General features: G+C 41.8%; 3 protein-coding genes across 5 annotated transcripts; all 3 read left to right on the top strand.

Annotated features, from left to right (window-relative positions):
• The first annotated feature begins 2,387 nt into the window (after nt 1–2,387).
• On the top strand, nt 2,388–10,367 carry LOC5511899. Of its 3 annotated transcripts, XM_032381266.2 has the most exons (8): nt 2,388–2,558; nt 3,590–3,682; nt 3,807–4,568; nt 4,993–5,118; nt 5,401–5,496; nt 6,134–6,309; nt 6,522–6,824; nt 7,008–10,367. In XM_032381266.2, exons 3-8 carry the CDS (start codon nt 3,824–3,826, stop codon nt 7,251–7,253), a joined length of 1,692 nt encoding a protein of 563 aa, XP_032237157.1. In that variant the 5' UTR covers nt 2,388–2,558; nt 3,590–3,682; nt 3,807–3,823; the 3' UTR covers nt 7,254–10,367. The 3 variants fall into 3 exon arrangements, with proteins under 3 accessions (XP_032237157.1, XP_032237156.1, XP_032237158.1); XM_032381265.2 differs by lacking the exon at nt 3,590–3,682; XM_032381267.2 differs by lacking the exons at nt 3,590–3,682; nt 5,401–5,496.
• On the top strand, nt 9,897–14,822 carry LOC116618012. The gene is made up of 6 exons (XM_048730667.1): nt 9,897–9,928; nt 10,748–11,831; nt 12,134–12,269; nt 12,379–12,515; nt 12,596–12,675; nt 12,746–14,822. Exons 1-6 carry the CDS (start codon nt 9,897–9,899, stop codon nt 12,843–12,845), a joined length of 1,569 nt encoding a protein of 522 aa, XP_048586624.1. The 3' UTR covers nt 12,846–14,822.
• LOC116618013 (uncharacterized protein K02A2.6-like) lies at nt 13,936–17,473 on the top strand. The gene is made up of 3 exons (XM_032381247.1): nt 13,936–14,487; nt 14,540–16,040; nt 16,191–17,473. The coding sequence occupies exons 1-3, from the start codon at nt 13,936–13,938 to the stop codon at nt 17,471–17,473; spliced, it is 3,336 nt and encodes a 1,111-aa protein (XP_032237138.1).
• Nucleotides 17,474–18,134: the final 661 nt, after the last annotated feature.

Genomic DNA, 18,134 nt, shown 5'->3' with positions numbered 1-18,134 from the left:
TTTATGGAACATTTTCAATAAAATCTAGATAATTGTGTTGCCTTTGTAGTGTTGTTGATCTTGAAAATATGTATATGCTATAATTTCAATCAAGTCTGGATATTCTATAGCCCTCTCATTTGAATTTAAAATAAATAAATGTTGTTGTTTACATAGCACTTACATAAATAAATTTCAATAAAATTATATTGTTAATACAATATGACTCACTCTGGGTGTCAATATAAATTTACCCCTGAAACATAGCACATTGAGAGCTGTGAACCAAAGACATTTTTTAAGAAATTACAATTTCAAAACACATTCTCAGCTTTTCTTAATTTTATTTCGGTGCTAACTCTGCTGTGGGATAGTATTTGTAAGATTTTTACACCGTAAAAGATAGGACAACCATGGAGCACACCTTGAGTCCACCCCCTCACCTGAAGAGATGATGCTCTTACTTTTCTTGCCCCAATCAGTGTTGTGATATGGCACTTTTAAAAAATAAAAACCAAGATGATATATATATTTGTTTATCATATACAAAGTGGTCAGTAAAATCTTTGTCATACATGTCACAACACAGGGCCCAAGCAAGTTGCAGATCTCAGGTATCCCAGTCAACCCTGCGCGCAGGGTCTAGTTTTCTTAATCAATATGATCATCTGTATAACTATAAATAAGATATTTTCGGCGTCAATTTTTTTTTAATTACGGCATTTCCCCTATTTCTAATGAAAAGTGTGCTTACGTAAAAAAAATGTCGATAGAATTTTTTTTAAACATTAGTTTTTGTCAGTTTTTGAGTTAACAGAAGCAGGGGCGCAGTTCTAATTGGATTTAATCATTATGAGGCCGCGAATCAATTACTTCAAGTTGGGGTATCAATTATCGTATGATCAAAGAAAAGCCTGAAAATCTAAACCTTTAAAGTTTTATATTACCAATTCTTAACGGTAATCAACCGCAAACATTAATCTAATTTGAAATTTAGAGTTCCTATGCCCAACGCTTTAACAAAAATGACCCCCTTCCCAAAAAGACCAAAAGACCATCTATTTTGTCCTCGTCGAATCAAATACTTTTATCGCTAGTGCAAAAATTTCTGGATAAACTTTTTTTTATAGTAATTTGAGAAGAAGCTTATTTAGAGCTTAATACTGTGTCAAAATTGTAGATTCATTGAATCATTCTAAGGTCTCTAGTTTTTCAATTGAGTTACGTCTTTTTACGAATTTTCGACGTGATGCTTCGATTCAACAGGTACCAAATATATACATAATTTTTCCCTGAAATTTCCCATTTGCCTCGATGGCCCATCGGTGAGCGCGCATGAATACGAATCCCTCGGTCCGCGGTTCGAGTCTTGTTTTTCGTTTTCTTTATTTTCTTTTTCCTTTTCTAGTCCTTTTCCTTCACAACGAAGGGTTGTTCGACTTATTTTTAATTGCTAACATCCCCTAAAAGCGTTATTTTATTTTAAAAAAAGCAAAAGGTTATTTTCACCTATTGATAAAAAGTAGCGACAGCAGTTTTTTCCCTGTTATGTTTTAGCGGCAAAAAAAACGATATAAAAAGGAAAAGCGTTTTCAACTTCAAAATGAAATTAGTCATTCATTAGCTACTCGATGAGAAAATTTCTTGCACATTTTAGCTTGATGCTAGCCCCCGCTGTTCTCACTGGGCTCGTTTTATGGGGTCAACTTGTGAAAAGAAAGAGCTGTTTTTAAACGCTTGTGTCTTTGCCCGTGGTCAAATTTCGAGATATTTTCTGATATCATATGAAAACTCTTTACCTATTCTTCATCTCCGGATAAGTTAAACAAGTTACTGGAATCCGATGCTAGGGGCACTTTAAACCCCATAGTAACGTTTCCCATATAGGGAAATTTTTTTACTAAAAGTAAAAAAATTGGTACTTTGAAGTAGATGATCCGTTCTTTAAATGATTGTGCAAAGTTTCCATAAATCATGAATAAGTAATAATTTTTGCCTAAATTGGACAATTTAAGAGTGTCTTGCAATTTTCAATATTTCAAAAAAGTATTATCTACCAAAAATTACCAAAGCCTTTTTTGTTTTATATTACGCAAGAAACTCTAGCGAAAAAAATCAAACAAATAACAGCTAATACAATCTCACAATTTCAATTATATGGTTAGGAAGGATTAGGGTCAGTATCTAGGACACACTGGAAATCGAGCCTACGTTGCTGCCTGTATTTAGCTACCATGGTAATAAAAAATGGTCAGTTTGCTGTATTATGTGTTTAATAAAAAAGGACTATGCAGCCGACAACAGAAATATTATGGCTTTTTTGGTTGAAAATAAAACATGACCTCAAAATAGAGCAACAAATTCCGACGGGTATAAACCTGCAAAATGCAGGTCCTCATGGAAACTGTCTTACCAGTACTTCTTGTCATTGATCAAGCCCATTGTTTTGGCTTGAGATGCGCTTTTTTCATTTGTTATCATTTCCACTATGCACTAAATACAACGTCGTACACGATCGCAAAGAGGCCGGTTTTCGCCATGATCTCATGAATGGGGCTTACGGTTCATCCAGACATAAGGTACCAATGACAAAGATATGTGAATATCTTTGTCAATCTTTGTCAATCTCTTTGCTTTGTAATCAGGTAATATAAATGTTTCTTCCCCTATAGAACACCGAATGGTTTGCGTCGGTTCGAATTATTTAGTTTTTTTGCAATTCATAGTTTTTATATTTGTCAATTCATAGTTTTTGCAACCAAACGCGGCTACGGTAGATATTTGGAAAAATATTAACACAAGCCCGACTGAAGGGGAGGGATCGCGTTTGACACCTTTGGTAATGGTCGTTAACCCCGGCCGGTAGATATTTTTTTCGGGCTAGATAAGGCACAGAAAAAGATATAAGAATACAATTTCCTTTAATATCATTATTACTTTGTAGTCAGGGTTTGAGATTTCACAAATGCTAGCAAAGTTCTTAGGAACTGTTTTTTTTTTGTTTGCCTGCGTGGCTGGTTTCAATTTATATTATTAAGTAATTTAAATTTATTTATAATAATTTATATTATTAAGTCATTAAATGAGATTTATACAGAATCAAATGATATAACCATAACAACGCAAAAAGGAGGCAACGAAGAAGCCAATTTTATATGTCGCTAACAAAATATCATTTTATGGGTCACTTTCAGCCAGCAATTGTTATAAAGGTTCCAGATCACACGCGGCCTTTGCTGTCAAAAAAAAACTCTACGGCCTTATTTGACCTTTGCTGTCTACCTATATATTTTCTGTGTCAAATCAACCAGAAGAAGAAAAAAAAACCAATAGCTGTTAGTTGTCTTATATTTACAAGGTACCCCTCATATAAATTCCTGAAAAGCTGCATAATAGGTAATAATCAACCCTATAGCTAGAGTCTACAAAAATATTATAGTGGTTTTCATTAACCCGTGAAACAAAGTGTGATAGTCAAAGGGTAATAGGCAGTTAAACACAAAAGAGAAAAATAGAATTAGATCACAATAAAGTGTAGTTCACGGGTTAATGAAAATCACTCTATGAATCATGTTGTGTATGTGTATCTTATGCTATAAATTTGTCTTAGGCAATAAAATTTCCAGAATTGACTGAAGCATATTTGACACGCCAGCGTGCACCGTTAGGCTGTCTAGCTCTCACACGGAGCATTACTTAAATGGTAGGCGCCTTAAGCTATAGGGATGGGCGGAGGGGACGAACACGCCCCCCCTAAAGATCACCAAAATGTGTTAATTTCCTGGCTACACACTCGAATGATGATTGGCTATCATTATTTTTCCCAGATTGCGAAAGTCATAAGATGATCCCCACCACATCCGTACGAAACCACCGACTGACTCATCGGCTGTTACCAAATCCAATCAGATTAGTGATTGTATTTGTTGTTGTGTGGGTAGTGTCTTTCATTTATTTCCGCGCATATCTTGTGTGGGATAAATACTGCAATGGCTCGAGAGAATTGCGTCCATTTCCCAAATCTGCTTATGGGGTTAAGGACAATTTAAAAAATATAAAAGACAATGTTACCTTCATGAAGATGGGGACGTCTTCTTTTGAAAGGACTCCAGGTTTTGAAAAAGCTAGAGAACACCAATTTCAAATTAGTTTGAAAACCTTAAAAGGTGAATTTGTGAGACAGTGGTCACGTGTCCGGCGTACGCGTATGGCTTGGGAAGACATTATTCGACCGTGTGCTAATAACATGGACTTCGGCGTGGTGTTGCGGGGCTGGGGTGAGGACATACGCACTAGCGCCTCAGCGAGTGTTATTTCCCACATGGATGTGCGTCCGGCTGGGGAATTCTCCAAAGTGTTCATCGAGTCTCGCACGCCCAGCGGAGTTGCTAAGCGCATTGGTGGCGACGATTGGTTGGTGCTGGTGCAAGGGAATACGTCAACGGCGGCTACAGTCATTGATCATGATAATGGCACCTACGAGGCCGTATTCCTGGTCATGGATCCAGGGAAGTACCGACTGGCCATCTATCTGGACTACACGCTTTGCCAAGGGCTGACGGACCCTCCCTTTAACTGGTTCATAATAGGTAAACCTAGTAACTTGAGTTACGTGTATTTCTAAGATGTGCATCAGTGTCCCCCGTTATTAAACCTACCGCATCCAAATTGTATAAGCAGGTTTGAACCACGGCAACAAATTTCCAATTGATTAGTTTAAGGGAGGGCGCAGACTCCAAGCAGTCGCCTCTGTGTCGAAGTGAAACACCCGACACCGAGGCGATTGCTTATACCCGCTAATGATTCAGAAACAACCGTTCAATAGGGTTCGGTAAATTGCCTTTCTCGATTACAAAAATGTTTCGGCTGAATTTTCTTGTCGAGTAAAACTGATATCGCGTAGTCTAATACACTTTATTGATTATGTGATGGTTATAAGGTAATGCGTTCTTTAATCGCGGATAAGGACAGTAATTACATCAACAACAACAACAAACCCCTTTCTCGTTTTAGGAAATTCTCATGGGAAGTTCCAAGAAGAAGGAGTAATAGGTCGGTTAAATCGATTTTTCTATCATGAACCTTTCAACTTGACAATCACTGTACCAGAAAGGCGTCTACCAGAAGTCAGCATTACCGGTGAGTCACGTGAAAAGCAAAAGCATCACATAACTGGAAAAAAGGCTTTATATGTTCTAGACATCTACTAGTATTCGTTTGTAAGCATCTTTAAATTGACTTGCTCGTTTTTAGATCTTTCTATTTCCTAAATATTAAAAAGAGTCACAGTGAAGGGCCCAGGGAATTCCAGTGTGCCGGTGTCCCCAATGCCCTTCGAAATGATTGCTCCCTTCTAGAATTCCTAAATCTTCTCCTGGGTCATTAGACAATAATAATTTTATTTGTTTCAATATATCATAGAGCTACTATCTGACATGAAGTGTTCCGAGCATTGTGATCTTGTGTCTGATGGTTACGGTCGATGGCGAGGAAACACTTGGCGCCCTTTTCTCTCAGGTTGGGACCACACATAGTGCGTCTAGGGCAAAAGATGATATTCTCTAATTATTAAGTGTACCTTAAAGATGTCGAAAAACAAGGAAGACGAATTACATCTTTTATTCAGCTGCTTTGAGCTCTTTTACGTTAAGGTTCAAGCATCTTATTTCTATCGCATTGTAAAACCATGGAATCTATTATGTAACTCAGCTTAATAAGTTCTTCTTGCCTAGTCACGTTTACATATTTTCTGAAGAAACACTATCAAGATTACTTGTCAATGAATTCAACATAGACTTGCCCTGCACATGGAGCATCGCACAGGACTGTTGCTTCTACCACAATTGGTTTTATTGTTATTTTTATTTTCAATTTGTTAAGTTGGGGGTGTGTCTTCCATGGGCCTAGTGCCCGTTTACGCACGGCCCCACTGGGCATCTATTTTGTACATTACAATTATTGTCCAATAAAGCTATTAATAATAAAAAAAACAATACAAAAAAGGCAAAAAAAGGTATGCAACTCTGGGTATCTTTTCAATAAATTTTTAAAAGATGTCTCTTAAAATGGACAAGCTCACCTTAACAGTAAGTTAATCACATAATGATTTTGATCCTGACCAAATTGTTGATATTGATATCATGGGTCTTTCCAGATCCCCCCCTCTCACATTACTCACCTGACCATAAGCCTTCAGGGACCCTGTGGATATACGGTGACTCCCTTGCAGTACGTCTTCATGGTTCCATGGCCAGCAAGCCTATCTGCACGTCAATATTCTCCAGCTGTCGTGTATCGTATAACTGGATTTACCCCGTAGGAAACGAATGGGTATGTCTGTCTGATTACCGAAAGCGTTAGATCATATCATGGTCATTGTCATCCTTATTTTTATCGTTATCATTATCATTATAATCACAAGCCACAACCTACCTTCATCATAATTCGTATAATTAACTGTCGTTATTTTCGAAACAAAAGCATGCCAAGGTTCCTCCCAAGCAATATCATATATACAATGACTAACATACATTTCTATGCAGTGGGAGAAACGTAAAAACGACGACAAGGACTTTAACTCGACTCGTGTGCTAAACCACATTCGGTCCGTGCTGTCTGAGCCCTCGATGAAGGACAGCAGTAGCCTGATGGTCTTAAATATCGGCCTGCACTACTCTATGGCGATAAACTTCACCACATACCAAAGTCTTATAGATGAATTGGCAGAGTACTTGCAAGAAATCAAAGGGAAAAGGGCGCGAGTTGTATGGAAGTCGACGACAATGATTCATAAAGAGAAGGCAGTATTTGCCAACAGGACCATGTGGAGGTTCTTTACAGATCACGTGAGTAAATGTACATCTATTTCAATGAACAGTGTATATGCCGAATGGCAAATTGCAGTTGTAATACCAATTACTGCTTTAGCCGTCTTGGAAGTTTGTGCCCGAGATATTAAACTGTGTGGTTTATTTAATCCCCAGGGCGTTCGATTAATTAACAGTGTTGTCCATTTCATCCCTCCCCAGCGTGTTCGATTGTTCAATGCATACGCCACGTGGGCCATGTGTCAGGCGGGAGTCCCGGTAATTGACGTGTATCCGCTGACCGTTGCTTTCCCTGGAGGCACCTCAGACGTCGTTCATTACAGAAACTTTGTATTTGATTCAATAGAGAGGCGACTTGCTGAGATAAAGCTTGACGTCCATGACGAACAACACGATGGAGAAACTTACTACATTAGATCTTGTCTTCCGACAATTTCAGTAATATGAATAGAGATTACTTCATGGTTGGTGAGCGCGTACGATTTTTATTCACGAGTTGTGATGAAATCAAACGAACGAGCGAGTCTAATTTGTTTATTATATATATACTGAGATTTAGAAACTAGAAAAAGATAAACATAGACAGAAACGGCAATCATTTATTATGCATTTAAACTTTATCGAAAATCTTATTCCAGTAACATAAGATTTTGTACAAAACAAGCATACAAAATAGTGAAAATAAGTATTTTTAACGTCAAAAATGGTCTGCGGACAAAAAAAGTCGTAAATGAAAAACCTTCAGTTGACAGAGAGCCTAGTCTGAGTCTGAATCCAATGCTCTAATTTGCTTGTATCTTTTTGGTGTTGAATTCTTTTCGACTGTTAGAGTTGGAGACTGATTCGAATAGTTACTTAAAACATTTATTTGCCCTCAACTGATATGGCACCTGTGAAAGATCTTGTTGACCGGCTTAGTGTTTGTTGTACGAACGAGCAAATGTCGTTCCGGTCATTGACCCTTTAAACTTGCATGATTTTCTTGAGTAGTTTCCTGTGAATGATAGGATGAATTAGCCGTTCCTCACTCAGTGTTCGTGACCTGTTCATTTGTTGTCTTTCAGAGACAGTAGAATAATTGGTAATGCTCTGTAAATGCTTGGGTTATTTCTTTAATCTTTCGCCTCTCTTCTTTAAAGTCTAGAAACTGCTCAAGCAACGCAACGTTTTGTTTTGTCCTTTTTCTTCGTATTCTCATTCTGTTGCTCCTCAATAAAGTCTTCTATTGATTTATCGAGAGACTCAAAACATTAAGAAGCCATTTTCTTTTTTAGCAATGGAAAAGTGAAAAAAACTAAAGCGAAGGTAAACAAGTTACGTAAAAACTGATACGATTTTCTTCACTAGTGAAAACCATCGTATCTAGCATCTGATTGGTCGTACGATATTTTTCACTGGTGAAACTATATGATAAAATATTTTGGTGAAACTAATGGTATCATATTGTGGTGAGACTATATGATACAAGATTTTGGTGTCAGCTTATGAATAAAATACTGGAACTATATGCTTTCTTCGTTTCGTGGAATCCGTGAGGTGTGTGCGGGTTCGATCATGTCATAGACGTTGGCTCGTACATGTTGGGTGTGCCTCCGAGTCGTCCAGACTTGGTGCAAAAAAGCGCGGGCTCGGTTCGCCTGGGCTCGCCCTCCGGGTTGCCCTTCCCTGACATTAGGATCCACGGGCGGCTCCTACTTGGGTAGATCGTCATCCTCTCCATGTTCTCGTCCCGTTTGAGTCCATTTTTGTGGATGACGTTGACCTTCCCGACCACTTTCCTGCTTCGGTCTTCGTATGTGAATGTCGTGACTACTTCGTTCCTCACCTTACTAACGCCTGACTTTTTGTAGTCTTGTCCAATTTTGTGGAAGGAGTAGTCGGTGGCGCTCTCAGATCCGCCGGATCCGATTTTGTACTCCTCGCGCCTCCACAGACAGCGTGGTCTCTTCACCATGGTCGTTGTAGGTGACGACTGTTGACTTTCTTATCAATGGTTCTGCTTCCATATTAGTATACTACTATATTAGAAGTTATTTTTAAACAATTGGCGAGTGCTTATACCTCATTGAGAGTCGTATTCGCTGGAGTCATACTCTGAGTCGCTTGGGAGGTACTCAGGATCTGGCTTGTCTTAGTCTGACTCACAGTCTGGCTCGTTGGGTTCTTCCGTGGTCTCTAACCAAGTTTCTTCCTCAGTTTTGTCGTGGTTGTATGTCTCCTTAGTGCTCATATTAGTATGCTACTATACTAGAGATCAGTGCGTTGAGGCTCTATACCTTCTCCAAACTGGTGGATGCCGGTATGTGTCAAATAAAGATTCGCATCTCGAATGGGTGATCGGGGTTATTGTCCGATCTTATAGTGCCCGTAGGCTAAACTTCTCCATAGTCTTTCCGAATACGCAGTTGTTCATCAGTTTGAAGAAGTCTTTCTCGAATGAGTTTTTGGCGTTCTTACGTTTTTCAGTGTTGAGGTCTATATACTACTTTAGCCTTGGTGATTGGTCGAACTCCGGAACTCCGAAGACTCGGTGGACTTGAGTTACTTTTAGGCCTAGGTCTGTGTATAGCTGGAGGTTTCTGTAGTGTAGTACATACTTCTCTTTGTCTTTTAAGGTTGGGATCAGTTTTGAGACTAGACCTGTTTGTATGCCGTATTTTGTTGCTATCTTGTCGCAGTACTTGGACAGCATGTCCTTTGATACGTTCACTCTCTCCGCGGCTAGTGGGTAGTCGTTGTGGAGGTCGTGAAGGCTTTTGGGGTACTCTAGGTCGACTTCTAGTATCAACCCCTTTTTACTACTCTCGCTGTACTTAGCTAGGTTCAATTTTTCGATTCTTTTCTCTGTCATCCATCTGAATCCACCAGTTGGTAGGTACTGACTCATAGCCCATCCATACCAGTTATTTGCATCCAAGTACATTAACATACTTCGAGGGCGCCGTCTCGTCGTATAATTCCATGTACTTATTGTTGGCCTTGCTGTATCTATTGGCTATGTATGATATGCCACCGCGCATGCCCTTCTCGATCAATTGGAACATGTCGATGTCTGTCATGAGTTCCAGTTTAATGTCGGTCATTTTTAGCATGGCGTCCCATGAAAGACCGGGGGACGTGAAGTAGTTGCATGGATCTAGCTTATAGTATTCTAGGCACATTGCCAGAAATATTTAACCACGCGCATGCGCGCTAATAACCAGAAGTTGAGCTAACGGTTTTCAAGAAACAACGAAGTTTGTTAAGAAATGACTTACGCGTAACCCTACAACGAATTTTTAACCGTATCCGAATGTGAGAATGAAAAAACCTGCATCGGAATCGTATTTTTCAAAGATTTAACATAACAGATATAGAATAATGTTCGACACATAATGAAAAAATAGTTCGGTTTTGTAGGTTTTAAAAATAGCGTTTTCATTGTGTTGTTCGCTAAATGCATCTGAATAAAAAAACGTAAATTTGTCTAAGATACCCTTGAAATAAAACCTAGCACTCAGTAATAACATCTCTTGGCTCAAAACCTGCATCGGAATCATAATAAAGACATGTTTACCTTGAGTCTTCATCGAGAAGATTGTCTTTACCGCTTCATCGTAATCCGGTTTTTGCGATATAAAACGCATGATTTCCACATCTCCCTTGAAGTTTTGTTCGTAGTTTCCTGACATTCGAATGACAAATCGAACGTTTGTCGAGAAAGTTGAAGCATTTTATCGCGCGCCATCTCTTTGAAAACTGGCTGTTGATGTTGCTACGAATTGTCTAAGACTGCCGGGAGCCCTGTATTGCTAAAGGCCGTTCCTCTCCAGGCTTTATCTGTCAATCATTTTGAAATTTAGCGGGAACTTCATTGGCGGGTAGTTCATGAATGAAGTTGTAGTTTCATCGTAGTACGCGCGTAGTAAAAAAATACTACGCAATGTTTACAGTTTATAAAGACTGAGTTATCAAAGAAATGGCGACGTAACGAGAAAACAAAAACACCAGTCGGTAGGTTTTCATCCTGGCAAAACACTATGTCGGATATATTACAAAGGACGGATCCATTCTTCGAGTTTTTTACTGACGGAAAGTGACTCCAGGTACGAGCACAAGCAACGCCTTGCAGAAAACGATGTCATCGGTTATATAACTTTGCCGCGACCCCTCCTTGCTGGCTGGTATTTAATCAAAACGAAGGACACTCGGTACCTCGACCTGCTAAACAAGTCTATAGGGGCCACTCTGAAGATCAGCTCAGAAAGCGTCTTACTTGAAAAAAGATTGGACGATCTATGCAGGAGAAGTTCGGCACAGAAAAAGAAACTAAACGTACGGGGATCGGTGAAACAGCGCTTGGACTTTTGCACCAGCGCTTGCAAAGTCCGACTCTTGAGGAAAGAAGTTGTAGAAATAAAGGATTTGGTGGAAGAACGAATTGAGGAAACTTCTTCCATTGCAGAACGTGATGAACTAGTTACAGCCTTGAAACAAGAGGTGCAACGGCTCAAGGGTAATAATGACTCCTTGAGACAGCAAATTAGGCACTTGAAGAGGGAAACATGCGATGCAAATGTGGGGACCCCCATCCCTGAATTAAAGACCGAACAAAGTAAAAACCGAAAAATAAAAATACTAAAAAATAAAGCAGAGAAAGCAGTTGCATTTGTAGAATTGTTTGGCTTAGAGCTTGATTTTCTCCAAGTAGCTGACTCTGTCAATGAGAAAAACTACAATCTGGACTTGTCAACAGCATGTCAAGGTGGATCCAAAACACCAGGCCAGAATGCCCAATACCTGTCACTTAATGAAAAGGACAAAGCCACTGTAGAAAGTGTTCTATTTTTGATTGACAAATTTGGTGTTGGGGATGATTTTATCCAAAAGGTGTCAAGAATAGTCGATGGCTCCCCTAGAGGCTATATCATAAAACAGTGTCGCTCAGAGCTCAATAAACAGTGCAACATCAGGCCCACTCCAGGACAAGTTCCAGGAGCCCAGTTCTCTTTCAAGGAGAGACTGGTAGAGCAAATCAAGAGTCTGGTGAGTTGTAGTAATTTGAATCAGAATTGATTCATGTACAAAAATGTATTAAGAAATGATACCTCCCCCCACACACACAGACCCCAGGAAACAACAATGCAACAACAAATCACACCCCAGGAAACATCAATGCAACAACAAATCCTGATTTGTACATACAGTACAGTAATGATATTTACAAAAATAAGCATATGCACTCATGATATTTACTAGATAATCTGGTTGCTGGAAATATAGACTGCCTGCTATAAATCATAAATACCCAAGTTAAAATAGAAGTGGTATCCCATTTCTTTTAACAGAGAGCAAGTGGTATGGTTACAGACCATGTCAGGATAAAGCTCAGTGGTGACGGGGCCAGAATGAGCCGCTCCTCAAATTTCATCCTTTTTAGCTTTGCAATACTGAATGCACCTGATGATCTGCTTTCCTCGAAAGGTATGTGTACCTCATTTATATGCTATATCTCTGGCTACACATGGAACAAGGCTATACATTCCAATGTTTTTTATACCATCTTACAAATACATTTGAGGTACACACACAGTGGCAGTTATCAATGGTCCAGAGAAGTATGAGACAATAGCAGAGAGCTTGAAAGATGTTCTTGAAGAAATTGATGCAGTGCAAGAACTTGATGGCAAGAAGATAAATGTAGAGTTCATTCTGGGCGGAGACTATAAGGTAACAGTCGTCTACAGGTTCTTAGCAGAATGTGACATTTTAAAAAGAAAAACATCTAGTAATTTGTTTCTTTTTTTCAGTTCCTCTTACAAACAATGGGTTTGAGTTCTGCAAACTCAGCATATGCTTGTCTTTGGTGCAAAGTTCACAAGAAAGACAGGTAAAAATTGTTAAGAATACTAGGTCTAAGTGACCTACAATACAAGGTAACTGTTTTGTAATTTCCCCAGAGGTGATATGAGCAAGGATGATGAGAAGGACCCACTACGCAGGACCCTACAGGATATTATCGAGTGTGGAAAAAGAAAGGAGAGAATTACTGCTGTGTAAATAAACCCCTATTCAACATCGAACCTGACCACATACTATTAGATGAGCTCCACTTAATGCTGAGGGTGACAGACATCCTGATAGATAATGCAATAGAAGATGCAATGCAGTGGGATGAAAAGGGAAAGGTCATTACAATCTACCTGATAATATACTTTTTATGACAAATAAAGCACTTTTAAAGACATGAATGACTGTCCATGTACAATTACTATAAGAAGTGGAAATGTTGTATTATGTATGATTGCGTGACGTTGTATGACGTCATGGTTTTGAGATAATAAAGTCACTTAGCACTTGACCGTCGTACAATATGGTGGCAGCCCTGAGGACCCGCTAAAAATCAGTTTTTAGCAGCCTAATATCCAAGTGAACAAGTCAGCGTTTTATCTGGGACATTCCGTTGGACAAACCGAAGAAAAACAGGGAAAAAACTGTGGGAGACACGATCCGTTCGACACTGCACAAAAACTTAACCTCAGCGAGTATAGTTCAAGTCAAGGGACAACGTACCGCTGACTTCAATTCACCGAGCTGGAAAGAAACACAAGAACCACAGACAGCGACCACACACTGGGAAGTACAATCTACGTCGACTTAACAGCTGAGTTGATTTATTCAAAGAGTATTTTCTGTAAATAAGCTTACAAAGACAAGCTTACCGTTGTCAGAAATAAACTACGACAAGCCGGCAGGTTCACATCAATTCCAATTCTAGGAGGACTTTCATCTCAAGCGGGTATTTATAACGACTCCGGACGTATACAGACTTTAACTAGAGTAGTGTTAGGACAGTTTAAAGTAAGCATAACGTGGTTTTCTTGCCGTTCCAAAGGAAACTCGAACTCGGCAGGCTTATTCAGTTTGAGGGTTTTCATTCACGAAAACAAAACGTGCCATCGACGTTTTGACCGCGCGCGGCCTGGGACCGTAACACAGGTATACCCCGCACGCTATAATTTTCTAGTACGATCTTTTTCGCGATTTCGCGACGTTTTTTCGCGCATAATTTTTCAGATATTTTTTAAGCGTTACTTACTTCTTGAAATTATCACTCTGTCTTTGTTATTGTGCGAATTTATTTACAGTAATGGCTACATATCAGATCCCAGCCCCACCCCCAATGTCGTTACAGGGAGACGTAGTGGAGAACTTCCGGGACTTCGAATCCTCATGGGACTATTATACCATTGCTACCGATCTAAGGTCGAAATTGACATCCCCTCCAGGCAAGGAAATAGTAGCCGCAACACTTTGCATGGTAATGGGCCCTGAAAGCAAGAAGATAATGAACTCATTACCCACCCTGATCAACGCCGACAGGAAAGACCCGAAGAGGATTATAGAAGAGCTTAGAAAATACTTTGTACCCCAACGCAACGTGCTGTATGAACGGTTTGTTTTCAACTCTGCAACACAGAAGCCCTCCGAGTCCGTCGACGAATATGTCGTCCGCCTGCGTCATCTAGCCAACTCTTGTGAGTTCGGTGACTTGAAGGACTCTCTCATCCGAGATCGGATAGTCATAGGTACTACCGATGAGAGTGGACGTGAACGCCTTTTAAGGGAACGGCCGGTGCCAAGCCTAGATAAGGTGGTGGAAAGCCTTCGAGCTGCCGAGATCTCAAGAACTCACCGACAAGTGATAAGCGGGAAACCATACTCGAGCCAGGCAGAAACCATTCACCATACAGATAAGAGGCAGCCGAACAATAAGAAACAACCAAAGAAAGGGCCGGGGTAACAACGGTAACAACGGTGGACAACAAAAAACAAACGGGAACAAAAGAAGGCAAACCCAAGACCGTAGACCACCAACCCCGGGAAGCCATAACTCCTCCACCTCCTGTCACTGGTGTGGAAAAAAGGCAGGCCATGTCAAGAAAGATTGTCCTGCTAAGGATGCAAAGTGCCGTAACTGCGGCAAAACAGGCCACTACGCCGTAGTCTGTCGGTCAAACAAACAAGTGCATGAAGTAAATAGAGAAGAGGAAGGAAGCTACCAGGAAGATTACTATTTAGACGACTGCTACTTCATGGGCGAAGTGAGCACCACCAACGATGAATTCTGGTCAGCGGAAGTGCTCATAAACCACAACCCCTGTACCTTGAAACTTGATAGTGGGTCAAAGGTGACAGTGGTTGGCGATAAGGTACCGTGGTTGGAAAACCGGCGATTGGACAAGGCGACAAGCATGTTCAGAGGACCCGGTGGAGTGAACTTGTCCCACTTGATAAAAGGGCAGATAACAGACGCCTTATTTGCATTCGGAGGGAGGACACCCCGCGAAAATGTTTACGTCATGAAGAACCAATCTAAGAATCTACTTTCCAAGTCAGCAATCCAGGCACTCCAGCTGTTAATACCGTCAGCAGCAGTGCACAATGTGGAGACCGCCCCTAATTTCAAGGCAGAATTCCCCGAGTTATTCAAAGGGCTGGGCCTCATGAGGGATAAGTACAAGATACCTCTGAAACCGGACGCAGTATCAGTTTGTCTATACACACCCCGACGTGTACCGCACCCACTTCTCCCTAAGGTCAAAGAGAAGCTACTGGCCATGGTTCGTCAGAAGGTAATCTCACCAGTAAGTGAGCCCACAGACTGGTGCTCAGGCATGGTGATCGCTCCCAAGCGCAACGGTGATGTCAGGATCTGCGTTGACCTGACACCGCTGAACAAGGCAGTAAAACGAGAGATCCACCCTATGGCAAGTGTCGACGAGAACTTGGCAAAGCTTAAGGAATGCAAAGTCTTCACCAAGCTAGACGCCAACTCTGGATTTTGGCAAATACTCCTCGACGAGGAGTCTCGGTTGCTCACCACCTTTGTCACACCATTTGGCAGGTACTGCTTCAACCGCCTCCCATTTGGAATCAGCTCAGCCCCTGAGATATTTCAGCGTACCATGTCTCGAATCCTAGAGGGCCTCGATGGCACAGTTTGTCACATGGATGACATCCTCATACATGGGCCCACACAGGAGCTTCAAGACAGCCGTGCCAGAAAAATGTTACAGCGGCTCAAGGACGCTGGAGTCACATTGAACGAGAAATTTGAGTTCTCTAAACAGCGCATGAAGTTTCTCGGGCATGTAATCTCGGAGGATGGGGTAGAAGCAGACCCGGAGAAAACCAAAGCAATCCAAGATTTTCTCCGACCTACCACTGTGACAGAGCTCCAGCGTTTCAATGGTATGGTCAACCAGCTGGCCAAATTTATACCCGACCTAGCAACCATCAATGAGCCCCTACGCCAGCTACTTAAGAAAGAGCAGCAGTGGCTTTGGGATCAGCCTCAGGAAATGGCCTTTTAGGCGATCAAGACGAAACTGACCTCTATAGATGTGCTGGCACACTACGATCCAAACAAACGAAGCATCGTCGCTGCCGATGCATGCCAGGACGGGCTTGGAGCAGTCTTACTGCAAAGCGACAGCAGCGGTAACCGGCGCCCAATCGCCTTCGCTTCACGCTCTCTAAACGACACGGAGAAGCGATACGCAGTCATCGAGAATGAGGCGCTGGCCGCCACGTGGGAATGTGAAAAGTTCTCAGACTACATCCTTGGGACACCATTCACCCTAGAAACGGACCACCGCCCACTGGTACCCCTTCTCTCAAGCACAGACCTCTCCAAGCTGCCCCCGAGGGTTTTGAGGTTTCGCCTCCGAATGGCCAGGTATTCACCCGAGGTCACTTACGTGCAAGGAGTGCACCAAAACACAGCGGACGCCCTGTCTCGTGCACCCACAAGCAGTCCCACTCCCCAGGACTTAAAACAAATCGAGGAATTAGAAAAACATAGCGAATCAGTCCTAGAGTCCCTACCTGCAACGGAACTGCGCCTCAAAGACATCCAGGAAGCCCAGGACTGCGACGCCATATGCAAGCAGGTGAAGACCTACTGCTTAGAGGGATGGCCTCCCATTATGCCATCCCTACCACTCCTAAAGCCATACTGGGAGAAGAAGCAACACTTGACGGTCAACCGAGGAATCCTGATGTATGATCACAGGCTAGTTATCCCCTCAAGCATGCAACTAGAGATGCTGGAGACCATTCATGAAGGCCATCTTGGCATTACCAAGTGCCAAGGGCGCGCGAGCTCCTCGGTGTGGTGGCCGCTCATAACCAAGCAGATAGAAGCAATGGTCAACAGATGCCAAACTTGCGCCAAACTTAGACCAGAGCGAAGAGAACCCCTTATGGCGCTGTCTTTCCCAAACCTACCATGGAGCCGGGTCGGTACAGACCTCTTTGAACTAGAACAGACCGACTACCTTATCGTTGTCGACTACGCAAGCCGATGGTTTGAAATCCGAAAGCTAGGATCAACTACCTCAGCTGCAGTCACGCGCCACATGTGCGAGATCTTTGCTCTGCACGGAATACCGGACACAGTCGTCTCGGATAACGGACCCCAGTATGTTAGCCAGGAATTTACCAACTTTGCCAAGGACATGGGGTTCACCCACATCACCTCCTCTCCACACTACCCACAAGCAAATGGTGAGGTCGAGAGAGCGGTCCAGACCGCCAAGAACATCCTGCAAAAGAACACAAACCCACACCTTGGTCTCCTAGCATACCGTTCTGCCCCCCCTGGCAAACGGCCTAACCCCTAGTGAGATTCTGATGGGGCGGAAACTGCGTAACAAGTTGCCAACGGTCCCCGAAAACCTAAGACCCCGAAAGATCGACCAAGAACAGCTGCTTAAGAGAGAACAAGAATATCGAGAGCGCTACTCCAGTAACTACAACTCTCACCACAGGGCTGTGGAACTCCCAACACTCCACCAAGGAGACAAGGTGTTCATAAGGGACCAGCAAAGGTACGGAGAGATAGAGAAGAAACTTGCAAGCCCGAGATCCTACCAACTGGTAACAGAAAATGGCTCAGGGATCAGAAGGAACAGAAGAGTGTTAGTCCATGAACCAGTGGCGACATCTGGAGAGTCCAGCTCCCTACCGAGCCCTTCCAACCGACCACCAGTACGCTAAGGAGGAGAAGGATCGCCAGGACCTGCTGCGTCTCCCTCCCCTAGCCCATCTAAGGCAGTAGTTAGAAAGTCGGGCAGACTTTTAAAGCCCACTAATAATCCAGACATGATTTATTATTAGTTGGACGTTCACAAGTGTCACTGAACACCTGATTATGATGATTATTTAGTGTGGATGCAAATTAGAATTTAGACCGTTCCAATTCAAGTTTGTTAGTTATAAGTTTATGGACATGATCTTGTGTAAACTGAAAGGGGGATGTTGTATTATGTATGATTGCGTGAC

Source organism: Nematostella vectensis, chromosome 7 (genome assembly GCF_932526225.1).
Source record: "Nematostella vectensis chromosome 7, jaNemVect1.1, whole genome shotgun sequence".
Lineage (NCBI taxonomy): Eukaryota > Metazoa > Cnidaria > Anthozoa > Actiniaria > Edwardsiidae > Nematostella > Nematostella vectensis.
Note: the sequence above shows the minus strand (reverse complement) of the source record. Positions and strands in the feature narration are given on the sequence as shown.

What these genes read in the sequence shown, in the direction of transcription:
- LOC116618013 (XM_032381247.1), top strand. Translation starts at nt 13,936, where the DNA reads ATGGCTACATATCAGATCCCAGCCCCACCCCCAATGTCGTTACAGGGA. An exon ending in TCTCAAGAACTCACCGACAA is followed by an intron (nt 14,488 to 14,539) that starts GTGATAAGCGGG and finishes TTCACCATACAG; the next exon opens with ATAAGAGGCAGCCGAACAAT. An exon ending in AGAGCTCCAGCGTTTCAATG is followed by an intron (nt 16,041 to 16,190) that starts GTATGGTCAACC and finishes TGACCTCTATAG; the next exon opens with ATGTGCTGGCACACTACGAT.
- LOC5511899 (XM_032381265.2), top strand. Translation starts at nt 3,824, where the DNA reads ATGATCCCCACCACATCCGTACGAAACCACCGACTGACTCATCGGCTG. An exon ending in CTTTAACTGGTTCATAATAG is followed by an intron (nt 4,569 to 4,992) that starts GTAAACCTAGTA and finishes TTCTCGTTTTAG; the next exon opens with GAAATTCTCATGGGAAGTTC. An exon ending in ACCAGAAGTCAGCATTACCG is followed by an intron (nt 5,119 to 5,400) that starts GTGAGTCACGTG and finishes AATATATCATAG; the next exon opens with AGCTACTATCTGACATGAAG.
- LOC116618012 (XM_048730667.1), top strand. Translation starts at nt 9,897, where the DNA reads ATGGCGTCCCATGAAAGACCGGGGGACGTGAA. An exon ending in TAGAGCAAATCAAGAGTCTG is followed by an intron (nt 11,832 to 12,133) that starts GTGAGTTGTAGT and finishes TTCTTTTAACAG; the next exon opens with AGAGCAAGTGGTATGGTTAC. An exon ending in TTCTGGGCGGAGACTATAAG is followed by an intron (nt 12,516 to 12,595) that starts GTAACAGTCGTC and finishes TCTTTTTTTCAG; the next exon opens with TTCCTCTTACAAACAATGGG.